Here is a 12,509-nt window from a genome sequence, read left to right as displayed (position 1 = left end):
TCTGCTTTTAAACTAAACTAAACAAGTTTAGTTTAGGTTTAGTTTTTTTACTGCACGCAGCCTCATCAGGGGAAGGGGAGGAATGGAAGACCCCGAGTGGCACAAGGTACGACACACAGTCAGAATGCCTCGCGTGGCACCAGTGATGGATTGATGTTGCTGTGCTTCCCACCGGTATTCCTAAACACTGCTGACAACTCGGCTGGGGTTGCAGCAGAACAAACGTCGCACCAGGCCTCTCTCCATTCACCATAAATCAGACGGTTGTTTTTACGGGTGAGGTTTTATGTATATTTAGTTCGTCCAGATCCCCCTCTGACACCTGCAAAGAGCGCTGAAAGCTTGGAGAGACGCGTCAGATTTATTTGCTTATTTTGTTGCATAATAAAAGACTAAAATAGGATTGAAAGGGACTGCGGTGACATTACGCAGCTCTGTTATGATGTAACTCAAAATGGTGACTTGTTCTGAGGTGAAATCAGCTTTGGTAAATATTTTACAGACACATCATGGTGAATATAAAAGTTTTGTCTCTGAAATGGGACTTGGGTGACATTCTTCCCCATTACTGAGAAGGAAAAGTTATTCAACCATCAATTTTATGAAGCTTATTCAGGTCCTTTCCACAATGAAGAACTTCCCTGTTTTGTAATCAGTGCAGTAACACTCTTGGCTGCTTCCGTTACAGTCACGCTGCCTTAACACAAAGGCAGACAGTGATGTTTAGATGTCAGTAATGCTGAGTCGTTATTGAAATGATTTGAAAACCGAGTTTTACTTTGATTAGTTCATACAATATAGCGAGTATGAGAGATAAATTGTTTGCATTACATCTGCAAAACTGTACTTAACAGACAAAATACATCGCTTGAAAACACATTTTACATTCAAATTTGCATAACATTAGTGTATAACTTAAATATTAAACCAGACACAAAAACAAAAATTAGCAGCTTTTCAGTGTCCATAGACTCTTGGTCTCCAGAAAACATACTTAGCCCTCTGTTTACAGCCTCCTGATTGAAACAGATGTTAGACCTTCCACATGTTGGAGGGGGGAAAAAAACAAAACAACAACAACAGTAAAACGGTCTCAAAAGGCACCCTGGTTGAAGGTGTTGCTGTAAACCTGGTAGAGGTGTCAGTGATACATCATAATGCTCTGATTTCAGTGCCAAACTTTTCTAAAATATCAACTCAGCGAAAGAAGTAGAGGGCAGACTTTCCTCATTTGTGGAAAATTGCCTGACTGGCCTGAGCTACAGACTGCTGCCAGAAAACATAGAGAAGATTTTTCTCAATGTTGGACCTATTAATACTTCTATATACACAACGACATGCGTTTAAATCTCGGATTCTCCCACGTTCAGCTCCTACTCGTCTGGTTTGACCAAGGAACAGGACGACTTCTGTCCCAGCCAGAATCCTGCCAGCATCCGGCCCTTGAAGGAGCTCCTCACCCGCCGCAGCAGCTTCACCTGCTGCTCCCCTTTGGCCCCTTCCCTTTCTTCCCCCTCTGCCTCCTCCACCGCATAAAAGCTGACGAGGCCCGCCGGCTGGTCCAGGTAAACCCCGATCCTGGTGTGCTGGGGGACGTCCCAGATGTCTTTGCTGGTGCCGTCGGACCACACCTGGTAGTGAGACCCTCCCCACCCGATACCCCAGGACTGGTCATTCTCCCCCAGGCCGCAGGGGCCGTCACCGGCCCGCCTCCCTGCTCCCTCGTAGGCGACTCCGACCACCACCCAGCCGGAATATCTCACCTCCCAGTATGCCCTGGTGCCCAGGATGCCTTCCTTACAAACCACCTTTGAGGAGAAGCGGACGGAATCATCCAAGCGCTCTTGTTTCTATTGAAACATTCAATTATTTGAGTAGTTTTGTGGCTGTTTGATGAAACCCACCTGGGGGACGTGCTCGTACCTCTCCGGTCTGTCCAGGACGGGACAGGTCACATCGTCTGTCATGCGGGACACCTTGGATCCGCCTTCTGTGATCCACAGCAGCTTGTTGGCTGTCTTGTCATCCAGGGACAGGTTGGTCCAGTCTGCAAGGATTGGGAGAGTGTCACAGAGGAAAAAGTAAGAGTGGGAGTAAGACTTAAAAGAAATAAAAAAACAAGCAAGTATTCTCACATTTGAGAAGATCGGCTCTGTGTGTGGGCTCTGGGATGTTGGGCTCGTAGGCTGTAGGACGAGAAAGAGAGGAAGTTGATTATATCTGGAAGTCAGGATGGAAGAGTGGAAGAAACCCACATCAAACTGTCACTATCACAGTTTTGCGTTTGTTTAATTATGATTTCGAAAGCTTACCTGGTTGAGGAGCCTCATCTTTGGCTCTGGTGCCTGAAAATGTAGAAGAGCAGCTTTGACAGTGTGCGTGGAGAACATTCTAGTTTTAGCCCAAAGACTTTGTGATCAAAACCTAATGACAAAATCTAGTCTTCGTCGATGGAATATGAAAAGAAGTTTCCTCACCCGTTCTGCCAGCTGCAGGCAAGATCGTCTGGTTGGAAGCGCTGGTCGGCATCTTCACGGTTCTGACTGGTGTTGAATGTGGCCGTTGGTCAGTTCTTTCTTTATATAACCTTCTGGATGAGGGGCATTAAAGGTCTGGAGGATGGGTGAGGATGGGTGAGTGGTCCTCCCTGAAAGGTATGTTGAGATGATGAGCCCTGGTAATGGGCCGAACCAACCTGGGTATTCTGGGCAGAGCCAGTGTTTATCCAGGTGGATCTGTGTTTTGGATTTTTCCACCATCCGGTCACGTCTTTGCAATGAGACACACAACTTGAAATACGAGGTCTGGGCTCATTGCGGCGTGCTACTCTAGTCCTGTTAGGTAATAATGTGCACACATGTAATATGAAAATCTGCTGCATTACCTTTTTTTCTTGTTCATGGTTTGTTTTCAATCCTGAAAGCTTCCAAATTATGCAAAAGTCAGAAATATCTCTAATGTTGTCGTTGAACAAAGGTTTTTTGCTTGCTTCACTTTCTAATTGGCCATGCTAAAACACCCTTTATGATGTCACAAAGGACACATACTTATCTCCCAGATCAATGACATCAACACTCCCCCAAGAAGTTGCTTGCTTTGAATAACTAGCTTTCAATCCAATGTTAAATGTGTGATAGAGACGACAAGCACTTTTGTGATGGAGGCTTTAAACAGAGGACTAATTATGCTGATTTCTGAATATTTAATGGAATTTTCTTGTACAATCAGACAAACCAGGCTGCTTGAAGGAACTTCAGGACATATTTATTTTATGTGCATATTTATTTGCAGGTTTACCCATTAATCTGCAAACGCTTGCATTTGAAGTCTTTGTTTAGTAATTTCTCAACACTCTTTCCCTCATGGTTAACTTTTAGGCAGCACACTGACCCCCGCTCACCTATAGAATAAAATCAGAGGTGTAGAAAAAGCTTGGAGGTCACCACTTTGAGGAAGAGCCACAGAGTGTACTGTGGCCAAGATCACATGTCTGTCAGTGGGGAGTCTGGAGCCTGAAACCTAAAGCAGACAGAGACACGTTTTCACACACACACACACACACACACACACACACACACACACACACACACACTGAGCCATCAGCCACTCGCCTCCACCTCAACAAAACCCTTTTTGGCTGCTAGTAGTGCAATGTTCTGCTACCTTTACGTTTCCGGAATGCGTCAAGTACTTTAGTTGCTCTTTAATCTGGCCCATCGCTCACTCGTCTCATCGAGGCCGACGGGTCATGGGGACGAGAAAGCCGTGACTTCAGCGTTTGGCTCGGCTCCCGAGCTTTTACCGCCTCGGACCGACGGCTCGCAGCGGCGGCGGACACATCACAGAGGGTGTGGGAGGGTTTTACGAGCAGAGACATGCTTTTTACTGTAACTCATGCTATGTGCATCAAGGCCTCCGACTGCACTGGGTTAATGTGATAAGCCGGGTCAGGAGGGTAGAGCTACAGCTGAGCCTGGCAACAGCGACCTGCAGCCAAAGACACTCACGCCCGAACCAGTATATGTAGGTTACTGGGTTGTATTTATGTTATGACTTTTACCATCTGACATCTATACAGTAAATATACACTCTATTACTAAGTTCTATGAAGCTGTTGAATGCCGCGTTGGGTCAGGATGTCTCAGGTTTTATGGTCTATTTTCTGAATGAGTCTTCAGAAAAAATGATCTTGCGAGACTTTTTTGTAGATCTGCGAATAATGACAGAAGTCATTCATACAGTCATCAATATTGAGAGAAAGTGCCTTATCTTTAAGATGGTACGTCATTGTTTCAAGAAGTGTCTCATTTAGTTGAGGCAACATGTTAATGTTTTTAAAATGCAAATGACCAAAGCCGTTATTTTGAAACCATTGTTTTATGAGTTGTTTTTTTTCTCACTATTTCAATTAATCCGCCCACGCAATCTCATTATTTTGAAACGTAAAGTTGTTGCGTTGACAGATTTTTCATCATTTATCATCAGGTCAGTTTTTCAACAAGGTTTCTCCTTTTCCTCAGACAACAACCAGATGGCCTCCATCTGGATCATGGATTATGGTCCTGAGATTCTGGCCGTTGCTCACAAAACTTTCATACAATCTCTACCACTTTCAGACACTGCGTTAATGATTCCTTGTCATGGAACTTTATATATAGACGAGTCTCTTCTCACGCTTCGGATAGATCCATGCTGCCAGAGTGCTACATTAACACCTGTTTCCCACGCCATATTGCAGCCCCACTGCCGGCTCAGTGTGCGCGCGCGTGCGTGTGTGTGTGTGTGTGTGTGTGTGTGTGTGTGTGTGTGTGTGTGTGTGTGTGTGTGTGTGTGTGTGTGTTTGTATCTGCATGCATCCATGCTGTCACTGAGCAATGTGTAAAGATCAATGAGGGTGCGATGGGGTAGGTGGAGTTTGAGAAGTGTGTGTGTGTGTGTGTGTGTGTGTGTGTGTGTGTGTGCGTCTGGAGGGAGCGGGGGGGGGGGGGGGGGGTATTTGTACATCGAAACATTCATCTCGCCATTTTTAGGAAAAACAGAGGCGGCCGACTCCAGTTACGGGCCGGCCTCATCCTATTGGCCGGGAGCTGAGCGTGAGGCGCCGCCGGATCCGATGCCCTCACCTCTTTCCTGCATTAGAGGTATATAAGTGTGGCATTCAGCTGCCATGCAACGAAGACAGGAGAATTATCCTATTTCGAGACAAAACGTGAAACCCAGGCTGAGATCAAGATGCCCACGACCACCAGGATCATCTCTGACAGCCGCAAGTCAGACAAAGGTGATTATCACTATTACAGCCTGTTGTTTTTTATGTTACTAATCTGCACCTGGGTGGAAAGAAGCAGCTAAATTGCTCATTTATACAATAAAGCTTTATTCCAAATCGTTTAGCACCGCTTAATGCGCCCTAAACAGATTCATTTATCAGCAGCGGCTTTCAATGTGCTTATTTAATAACCCCGGCCTGTGTGTTCAGCAGTGACTCTTTTCTTTCCTTAATGTAGGACATATTTTATTATCCTCCGAGGCGGATCCGGAGTGAATGGGTCACTAGAAGTTTACGACTCTGTGAAAAGTGCAATAATTTACCGGCTGATTTCACGCTTGTCGTTATGAGGAGGCCTTTAATGGTTTTAGTGCCCTGCGAGTGCCGGGCCCGCGAGTGTCAACATCATCTGCATTTAGAAAAAAAAAAAAAAAAAAAAAGACTTAACATTCTGCTCAGATTTAATATGCCGCCGGGGCCACATAAAGCCAACTGAGCAGGATTGGAGCCGGAATATTCCGGGTGATTCAACCAAAACTCAGCGGCGTCAGCATAAGAGGCAGATAAAGGCTCCATCACTTGTAGAATTAGATACTGACTCACCGCACGACTTCAAATAAATAAATTAGAATGCATTTCCAATGTAATTTTAAGCTCTTTAAACAAGTTGATGTTAATTAAAATGTACTTTTTGCTGCCAAAACGACGCTACACGCGGTCATTTGAAGCCTGCGAGTCCGAATCCCTCCGCCGTGTAATTGGTCACATGGTGGCATCCAGCCACATGTTTTGTGCCGGCTTGTAATGAGAGCGGACAAAGCAGTTATTTTCATCACCTTGCCCTAAATCCAGACAGGTGGCAGAGCATTCTCGGCGCGGCCTCCCCCCAGTCAGCCCAGAGATAAATATCAGCTCATTCAGACATGACACGCATGCCGCGCGGCGTAAAAATAACCATTAAGTGTGAGGAAACGTGGACGATGATGACAAGTGGATTTAGACCCGGCAGAGCCTCACCTCGGCCTGGCTGTCAGGGGCCGCGGCTCGCTGCTCCACATGACTTTTTGATTTATTTTGCCCTTGTTAGCTTCCCTTTACTGCTCGACATACTGATCATCTTATTTCAAAGTCATCACTTGTTTGGCCGTTTGTGTATTTTGCCGGCATGGCAAATCAAAAGGGGGTTTTTGTGTCTTCTTTTTTTTTTTTGTCCTGCGTTTGTACACTTGACGTCAGAGGATGAGTTATGCCACTGGCACTGCAGGGATCAGCTTGTTATGCAGTTAAAGTCCCCATGGGGAAGATGGTGACACATTGTTTAATCTAAGAATCCAAACTGCGGCAGCTGACAAACATTTTCTGCATCTTTGACTCTGAGCATCCTTAATTTATCACAACTGTCACTTTATCATTAGATGTTTTTTCTTCATTACTACAGATGATCTACTTGTAAATTAAAATGTCACCTCTCAGCTTTCACTGGCTGTTGACCCCGTTAGCGCACATTACATCCGCATCCTCTGCTAATCTGACGTTAAGGATGCACATCTTATCCGACGGAGCGCTCTCATGCTCTGCCGTGGCAGCCTGCGAGGGATCCTGAGCCCGGTCCAGGCGGCCGCCCGCCACCAATCGCCCACAAAGCACTCGCTGATGTGATGATCTGACTCGGAGTTTCAAAGTTTACCCACTTTGCAGCGACTCACTTGACCCTTCATTGGGACACACCGGACTGTTTCCTGCTGCTGATGCTCGAGTTAAAACAAACTTTTTATTTCTCTCTCTTTTTTTATATAGCCAAGAAAGCCAAAGCTGGAAAAGAACCCACTGGTAAGACGGTCACATTGTTGTTAAAGGATTATCTCACAAAGCTGGAAAAAAAAAATCTCCACTTTAATGTTGTTCCCTCATCGCCTCCTCAGAGAAGATTCCGGCGTACGAGCCAAACATCCCCGAGCCCAAATGCAGAGCCGACCTCATCAAGCGTGAGTTTAATGTCATTTCACGATTTAATTTAAACTTTGCATTTGTCACAGCATCCATCTTTTACTTCTGCTATCTAGACTGGTTTAATCTAACTATGGATGACAAGACAGCCAATAAGATGCTGTGGATCACAGAAGGCGGTGCCAAAGTGGCTCGAATGACCGATAACGTCACTTGTCCCGTTCTGGACAGGCCAGAACGGTACGAGTACGCCCCGCAGGTACGTGATGAAGATCTCAGCGGCAGAGTAGTAATTATCTTAGGACAAGGTAGTAGTTCGGGAAAAAAAGGTTTTAAAGGCTAAGTGTGTAAGATTTAGTGGTCTCTGGTGGTAAGACTGCAAATTGCAACTCAACAATTAGCTTTCACACCCGATCACATCTTACCACAGAATTCCACTGCCATGTAATGGCAGGACCACACGCTTCAGATAGGCAATGAGTCTATTTTCAGTGGTAGTAGTAAATGATACCGACAGGAAAACCAACATTGGCTTTTGAACAAAAATATTATCAACATTTTATCAACTTAGCTAACATTGGTATGTATTCACATTTTACTGTTTACTCAACCGTAAAGTAAGAGGATGGACACGAGTAAAACAGTAAAAACAACAACTTGCTGGGGGTGCTGTCAGCAACTTGGGAAAGGTATAAAGCAGAGGTTCAGGGCCTCTTGTGACATCACAAATTCTAATGCTGTGATACATTCCACAAAGTGGGGCAAGCATAAGAAGCAAAGTATGGACTTTCACTGCAGGACAGCGCTCACATTTTTGAATGCAAATGTAATGTAATGTAAATATAAGATATGTTCGATGTAGCCGTTGCCAGTCGAATTGACCTCTCATCTATCATGTTCTCACCTTCCTCGCCAAAAGGTCCTTTGCAAAGAGGGCATCCTGGGCTTCAGGGGATACTGGGAGGTGGAGTTTTCAGGATGGGTGGTCGTCGGCGTGGCGTACGAGCGTGCCGGGCGCAGGAACAGCCACGGGTCCTGTGGCCTCGGCGAGAATGAGGAGTCCTGGGGCTTCGGCTGGAGCGGCTCCTGCTACTACGCCTGGCACAAAAGCCAGAGCGTGGAGATCACCGACGTCGCCAAGTGCACCACCATCGGCATCTACCTGGACCAGCCGGCGGGCATCCTCAACTTCTATGTCGTGGAGGAGGGTCCGGGGGCAGCCAAGGAGGTCAAGCTGCTGCAGCAGATCAAGGGCTCCTTCACGGGGAAGTTGATCCCAGGCTTCTGGATGGGCACACAGTCCAGCTGCCTGATCAGAAAGAAGGATGAATAGAGAAATAAAACGGCATTGTTATGTTTTTATAGTCTTTGATAATGAAGCAGCGGGTGGTCAGCACGTCGACACAGGTTTAAGATTTCTTTTTTTCCTTCCATTCTGAACTTTCCCCGAGTCGACGGCACCACTCCAGGTTTATTCCCTTGTGTATTTATTGTTATATTTATTTTTCATTTTAATATTGTTGTTTAGTCATGGACCTGTCTATGAGTGTGAATGTATGTGATTTGTAAGTAATTCTAAGATGTAATGAGCAAATAAAGCTAGTATGTTTTGAAAAGGTTTGTTTACACCTTTTGATTCGGTTTTCTTGCTGTTGAAAGTATTTCTTCTGCAGACAGATTTTTTTTTTTTTGTCACATTTGCTCAAATGTACATCAAGAAATTGGACACAGAATCTGGCCAGTTTAGAGGCCCAGTGTTGCCTGGATAAGTCCCATCTCCGATGATTACATTTCTATGCCTGACAAGAGTTCACTTCTGCTTCATACACAACAGAATGACAACATGTTTTTTCGGCAATGAAAAAAGTGAAACATTAACTGGAACAGACAGACAGGACTGTAATATGCAGCGAAATCTCAATTACATTTCTGCATCAACCGAACAGTACGTCTCCGACCTGAGATAGTAGAAGTGAACAATTCAGATTTTTACATGAGACACGCTTGCGCAGTAAATGCACTTTTACGGTGGCCCATATGTGAAGGTCAGCCTTTATTTGGATTTGTCAACGACTTCCCTCTTCCTATAAATAAGACCAAGCTTTTAACTTTGGCTACAGGCCATTATTTGAGAAAATACGGTGTGTCACATGCTCACGTGATTACAGGTAAATTTAAGCATAGCGACCTGAGCTGTAGCATACCGTACTGAACTTACATTGTTACATTCTTTTTAATATAACTTCCTGCCAATAGGCCTTTTAATGCTGCGCAATGGACCTTTAACTTGACTTGCAAGTGTTGTTTCATCAAAAGTCGTCAAGTAAAATTGTTCAACTTTATTACTCATTAGTAAATAAACATAGTGCGATGCACACCTTACAGAGTGAGAAAGACATATGGCCTGTGTCCCAGCCTGCAACGCTTTAAGTTGACAACCTTGACAGGCCCCCGTCCTGAATCTGACTTTCAGTTCTCTTTGCTGCCGTCTTCTCCCTTTTCTGAGCTCACTGCTAAAGTTTCAGCCTTGTCAAATTCCCGAGCTGCTGTTCAAGCATTTGACCTCAAAGTCAAGTGCACGGCACGCCCCCTTTTTAACCGCCCGGTTGAAATCACATTCCTCTGACCCCGACACTTTCTTCACCCTGGACCCCACGCTGACCCTCACGCAGGGTAGAAAAGTCAAGCAGACGACAAAGACTTTGCAGCTTTAGGAGGGTCTGCTGAGGGGACAACCAGCCTGGGTCAAGATGCCGGCCAATGCAAACATCATCGTCTTGGAGAAAAGCAGCAAGCAAGGTACTGTAAATGCATCAACAGTCAATTATTTTTGTGTGCTAATGTTGCGTTCGTCAGAGTTTACTTGTATTGCTATTAGTTACACACATTGAGAGACGAGGAGCTTCAACCAATTCCATTCGCCGTATTGTATCTTTGTCTAGTCCAGATTTTTTATTTTTTTTTGTTCTGTTTCAATTATCAGTTTAAGTCTCCTGTTTTAAATGTGTTTAATTTCTACCCCATGAGGACACCTTTGGTGGAGTTTTTGTTGTTTTATTTAAAATAAATGGTTTCATGTTTTCCACACCCGGGGTTTTGTCTGCACTGGCTCCTGCAAACATACTTTCCCGTGACAGACGGAATTGGTAGGTAGAATATGACATGAATTTGATCAACACACGTTTAATTGTTGCCCCACACAAAGTTTTTTGTTTAGTTTTTTACCTTCAGCCGCAGTTGGTTTTGAAAAACCTCTTTACCTTTTTCAGATTTTCCAAAAATGTTCAAAACAATGTTGTCCCAAACCATGTTTCCGCACTGTAACCTTCTGACCCAAACTATTTTAGGGAGGACAGTGAAATCCAAAAGGAACAAGAAGAAAAATGAAGGTAATTTGCTCACTGAGTGGAAATACCATGGATGCCATGAGCCTATTTCATCCTTTTTACTTGTTTTACAGAGAAAACTCCTCCTTATGTGTCAGACATCCCACAACCAACAACCAGAGCCGAACTGAAGAAGTGTATGACGGTCTTATTTATTTATGTACTTGTTCATTTTATTTCAATCCCTTAAAGTCCCAGTTTGTAATATACCTACACACACACACATATACATGAGTTATATATTAGTCTTTGTATCCTTATTAGTGGCAGTCGGGGCACAAGATTAAATAATTCCACTTTGTGCCAATATATACCAATAAATGTTGAACACTGGGCCATTCAATTCTAAAATCAGTAACTTCCAACTATTTTTTGAATTACTCTGATTGCACTGATGTTCTGCCACAGACTGGATGGATTTGTCTTTGGATGATAAAAGCGCCAACAAGATGTTGTGGGTCTCGGATGGCGGCTCCAGGGTGTGCCGCAGGACTGAGGAAGTTTGCCCCGTCCTGGACCGACCCGAGAGATACGAGTACTCACCGCAGGCAAGTCAGACCACCAACACACTCAAAGGGTTTAATGCATTCAGTTCATGAGGTCTTCAGTATCAGATCGTCCCCTTTAATCTTGTCCGTCCAAAGGTGGTGTGCAAGGAGGGTATCTGGAACATGAGGGCCTACTGGGAGGTGGAGTTCAGCGGCTGGGTGGTGATCGGCGCCACCTATGAAGGAGCTGGTCGCAGGGCCAACGCCGGGCCCAGCGGCCTGGGGGAGAATGAGGAGTCCTGGGGTCTGTGCTGGTCGGGGACGTGCTACCAGATCTGGTACAACGGCGTAAACAAGGACATCGACAACGTCCCTCACTGCTCCACCATCGGGGTTTACCTGGACCAGCCGGCCGGGATCATTACTTTCTATGCAGTGACAGGTGACGGGGCGGAGCGGGAGGTGGCGCCGCTGCACACGGTCAAAACGGCACTCGACAAAAAGATTCTTCCAGGTTTCTGGATGGGGATTCAGTCCTGGTGCACAATATTGAAAAGACCAGAGTGACTGAAGGCAAAACTGTTTAGGGTGCCCACTGGTGGATGAGCAACTTGCTTTTAACTACCATTGTGTTATTAATATTTTTAAGAGTTTATTTATAACACATAATTTAGTTTAGATAATTTCTGATTTTTCTATTATTATTTATTATTTTACAAAACACAAACCAGTGGAGCAGCCTGGCACCAACAATGATCTTCCAGGGTCTGTTCTCAATATGCTGGGTTTTTAGCTTCCTGCTAAAGCTTTTTGCACCTTGTTTGGAAGTAGGCAACAATGAGGCAGTCCCAGTGGGGGGAGCCAAGACCAGCTGGGAGGGGCATGGGTGAGGTCACTGACCCCACCATGGTTTCACAAGGACGTGGGAGGACGTTCTGCATATTTAACTACATACAATAGCTCAACAAATGCAAGCAAGCAAACCTAATAAAAAAAAAACTATAATAAAGCTAATTCGATGTTAAATTTAATAAACCTAATACAGAATCTGTATAAACACAGCTTATTGTTTTTAATATTTTCTTTGTATATTTAAAACCAACGCATTTATGTATTTGATGTTTATTACATTATGAATAAAAATCAAATCAAATCAAAAGTTTTTAGCCTTTTTGTTTTTGTAACTGTGGCCATTCAATCACAGTATCTTTGACACTGATGTCTTGATGAGAGCAACAACACGCCCAAACATTTTCATTTTCTTTCCAGGTGGCCTTTTAGGAAGTTTTGTCTTTCTCAGATGGTCAGCACAGTTCTGAAAACATTATCATCCCTTCTGAGATAAACCGGTCCATCTCAGGTTTTATTGGGTCTCAGTTGGATGCATAAGATCAAAGGCCGCTTTCCCTCATCGACAGC

At 44.5% G+C, this 12,509-nt stretch overlaps 3 protein-coding genes across 4 annotated transcripts; 2 read left to right on the top strand and 1 right to left on the bottom strand.

The window, feature by feature from the left end:
- Positions 1 to 706: 706 nt before the first annotated feature.
- Positions 707 to 3,013, bottom strand: LOC142894242 (stonustoxin subunit beta-like). 2 transcript variants are annotated; one of them, XM_076035510.1, is made up of 5 exons: positions 2,478 to 3,013; positions 2,313 to 2,345; positions 2,136 to 2,186; positions 1,905 to 2,047; positions 707 to 1,808 (listed from the first exon to the last, which is right to left on the bottom strand). In XM_076035510.1, exons 1-5 carry the CDS (start codon positions 2,527 to 2,529, stop codon positions 1,374 to 1,376), a joined length of 714 nt encoding a protein of 237 aa, XP_075891625.1. In that variant the 5' UTR covers positions 2,530 to 3,013; the 3' UTR covers positions 707 to 1,373. The 2 variants fall into 2 exon arrangements, with proteins under 2 accessions (XP_075891625.1, XP_075891624.1); XM_076035509.1 differs by having other exon boundaries at positions 1,905 to 2,186.
- Positions 3,014 to 5,018: 2,005 nt separating this feature from the next.
- LOC142894241 (stonustoxin subunit beta-like) lies at positions 5,019 to 8,836 on the top strand. Its single transcript, XM_076035508.1, has 5 exons — positions 5,019 to 5,281; positions 7,067 to 7,099; positions 7,192 to 7,254; positions 7,333 to 7,475; positions 8,136 to 8,836. Exons 1-5 carry the CDS (start codon positions 5,233 to 5,235, stop codon positions 8,547 to 8,549), a joined length of 702 nt encoding a protein of 233 aa, XP_075891623.1. The 5' UTR covers positions 5,019 to 5,232; the 3' UTR covers positions 8,550 to 8,836.
- A 1,035-nt stretch (positions 8,837 to 9,871) lies between these two features.
- LOC142894240 (stonustoxin subunit beta-like) lies at positions 9,872 to 12,243 on the top strand. Its single transcript, XM_076035507.1, has 5 exons — positions 9,872 to 10,015; positions 10,564 to 10,605; positions 10,677 to 10,739; positions 11,011 to 11,150; positions 11,247 to 12,243. Exons 1-5 carry the CDS (start codon positions 9,967 to 9,969, stop codon positions 11,655 to 11,657), a joined length of 705 nt encoding a protein of 234 aa, XP_075891622.1. The 5' UTR covers positions 9,872 to 9,966; the 3' UTR covers positions 11,658 to 12,243.
- Positions 12,244 to 12,509: the final 266 nt, after the last annotated feature.

This window comes from Nelusetta ayraudi, unplaced genomic scaffold (assembly GCF_046127955.1).
Source record: "Nelusetta ayraudi isolate G7.1 ecotype Tasmania unplaced genomic scaffold, CSIRO-AGI_Nayr_v1 ptg000042l, whole genome shotgun sequence".
In the NCBI taxonomy this organism is placed as follows: Eukaryota; Metazoa; Chordata; class Actinopteri; order Tetraodontiformes; family Monacanthidae; genus Nelusetta; species Nelusetta ayraudi.
This window is presented reverse-complemented; position numbering and strand designations above follow the sequence as displayed.

What these genes read in the sequence shown, in the direction of transcription:
- LOC142894241 (XM_076035508.1), top strand. Translation starts at nt 5,233, where the DNA reads ATGCCCACGACCACCAGGATCATCTCTGACAGCCGCAAGTCAGACAAA. An exon ending in CAGAGCCGACCTCATCAAGC is followed by an intron (nt 7,255 to 7,332) that starts GTGAGTTTAATG and finishes TCTGCTATCTAG; the next exon opens with ACTGGTTTAATCTAACTATG. An exon ending in GGTACGAGTACGCCCCGCAG is followed by an intron (nt 7,476 to 8,135) that starts GTACGTGATGAA and finishes CCTCGCCAAAAG; the next exon opens with GTCCTTTGCAAAGAGGGCAT.
- LOC142894242 (XM_076035509.1), bottom strand. An exon ending in GGTACGAGCACGTCCCCCAG is followed by an intron (nt 1,809 to 1,904) that starts GTGGGTTTCATC and finishes TTCTCCTCAAAG; the next exon opens with GTGGTTTGTAAGGAAGGCAT.
- LOC142894240 (XM_076035507.1), top strand. Translation starts at nt 9,967, where the DNA reads ATGCCGGCCAATGCAAACATCATCGTCTTGGAGAAAAGCAGCAAGCAA. An exon ending in GAACAAGAAGAAAAATGAAG is followed by an intron (nt 10,606 to 10,676) that starts GTAATTTGCTCA and finishes CTTGTTTTACAG; the next exon opens with AGAAAACTCCTCCTTATGTG. An exon ending in CAGAGCCGAACTGAAGAAGT is followed by an intron (nt 10,740 to 11,010) that starts GTATGACGGTCT and finishes GTTCTGCCACAG; the next exon opens with ACTGGATGGATTTGTCTTTG.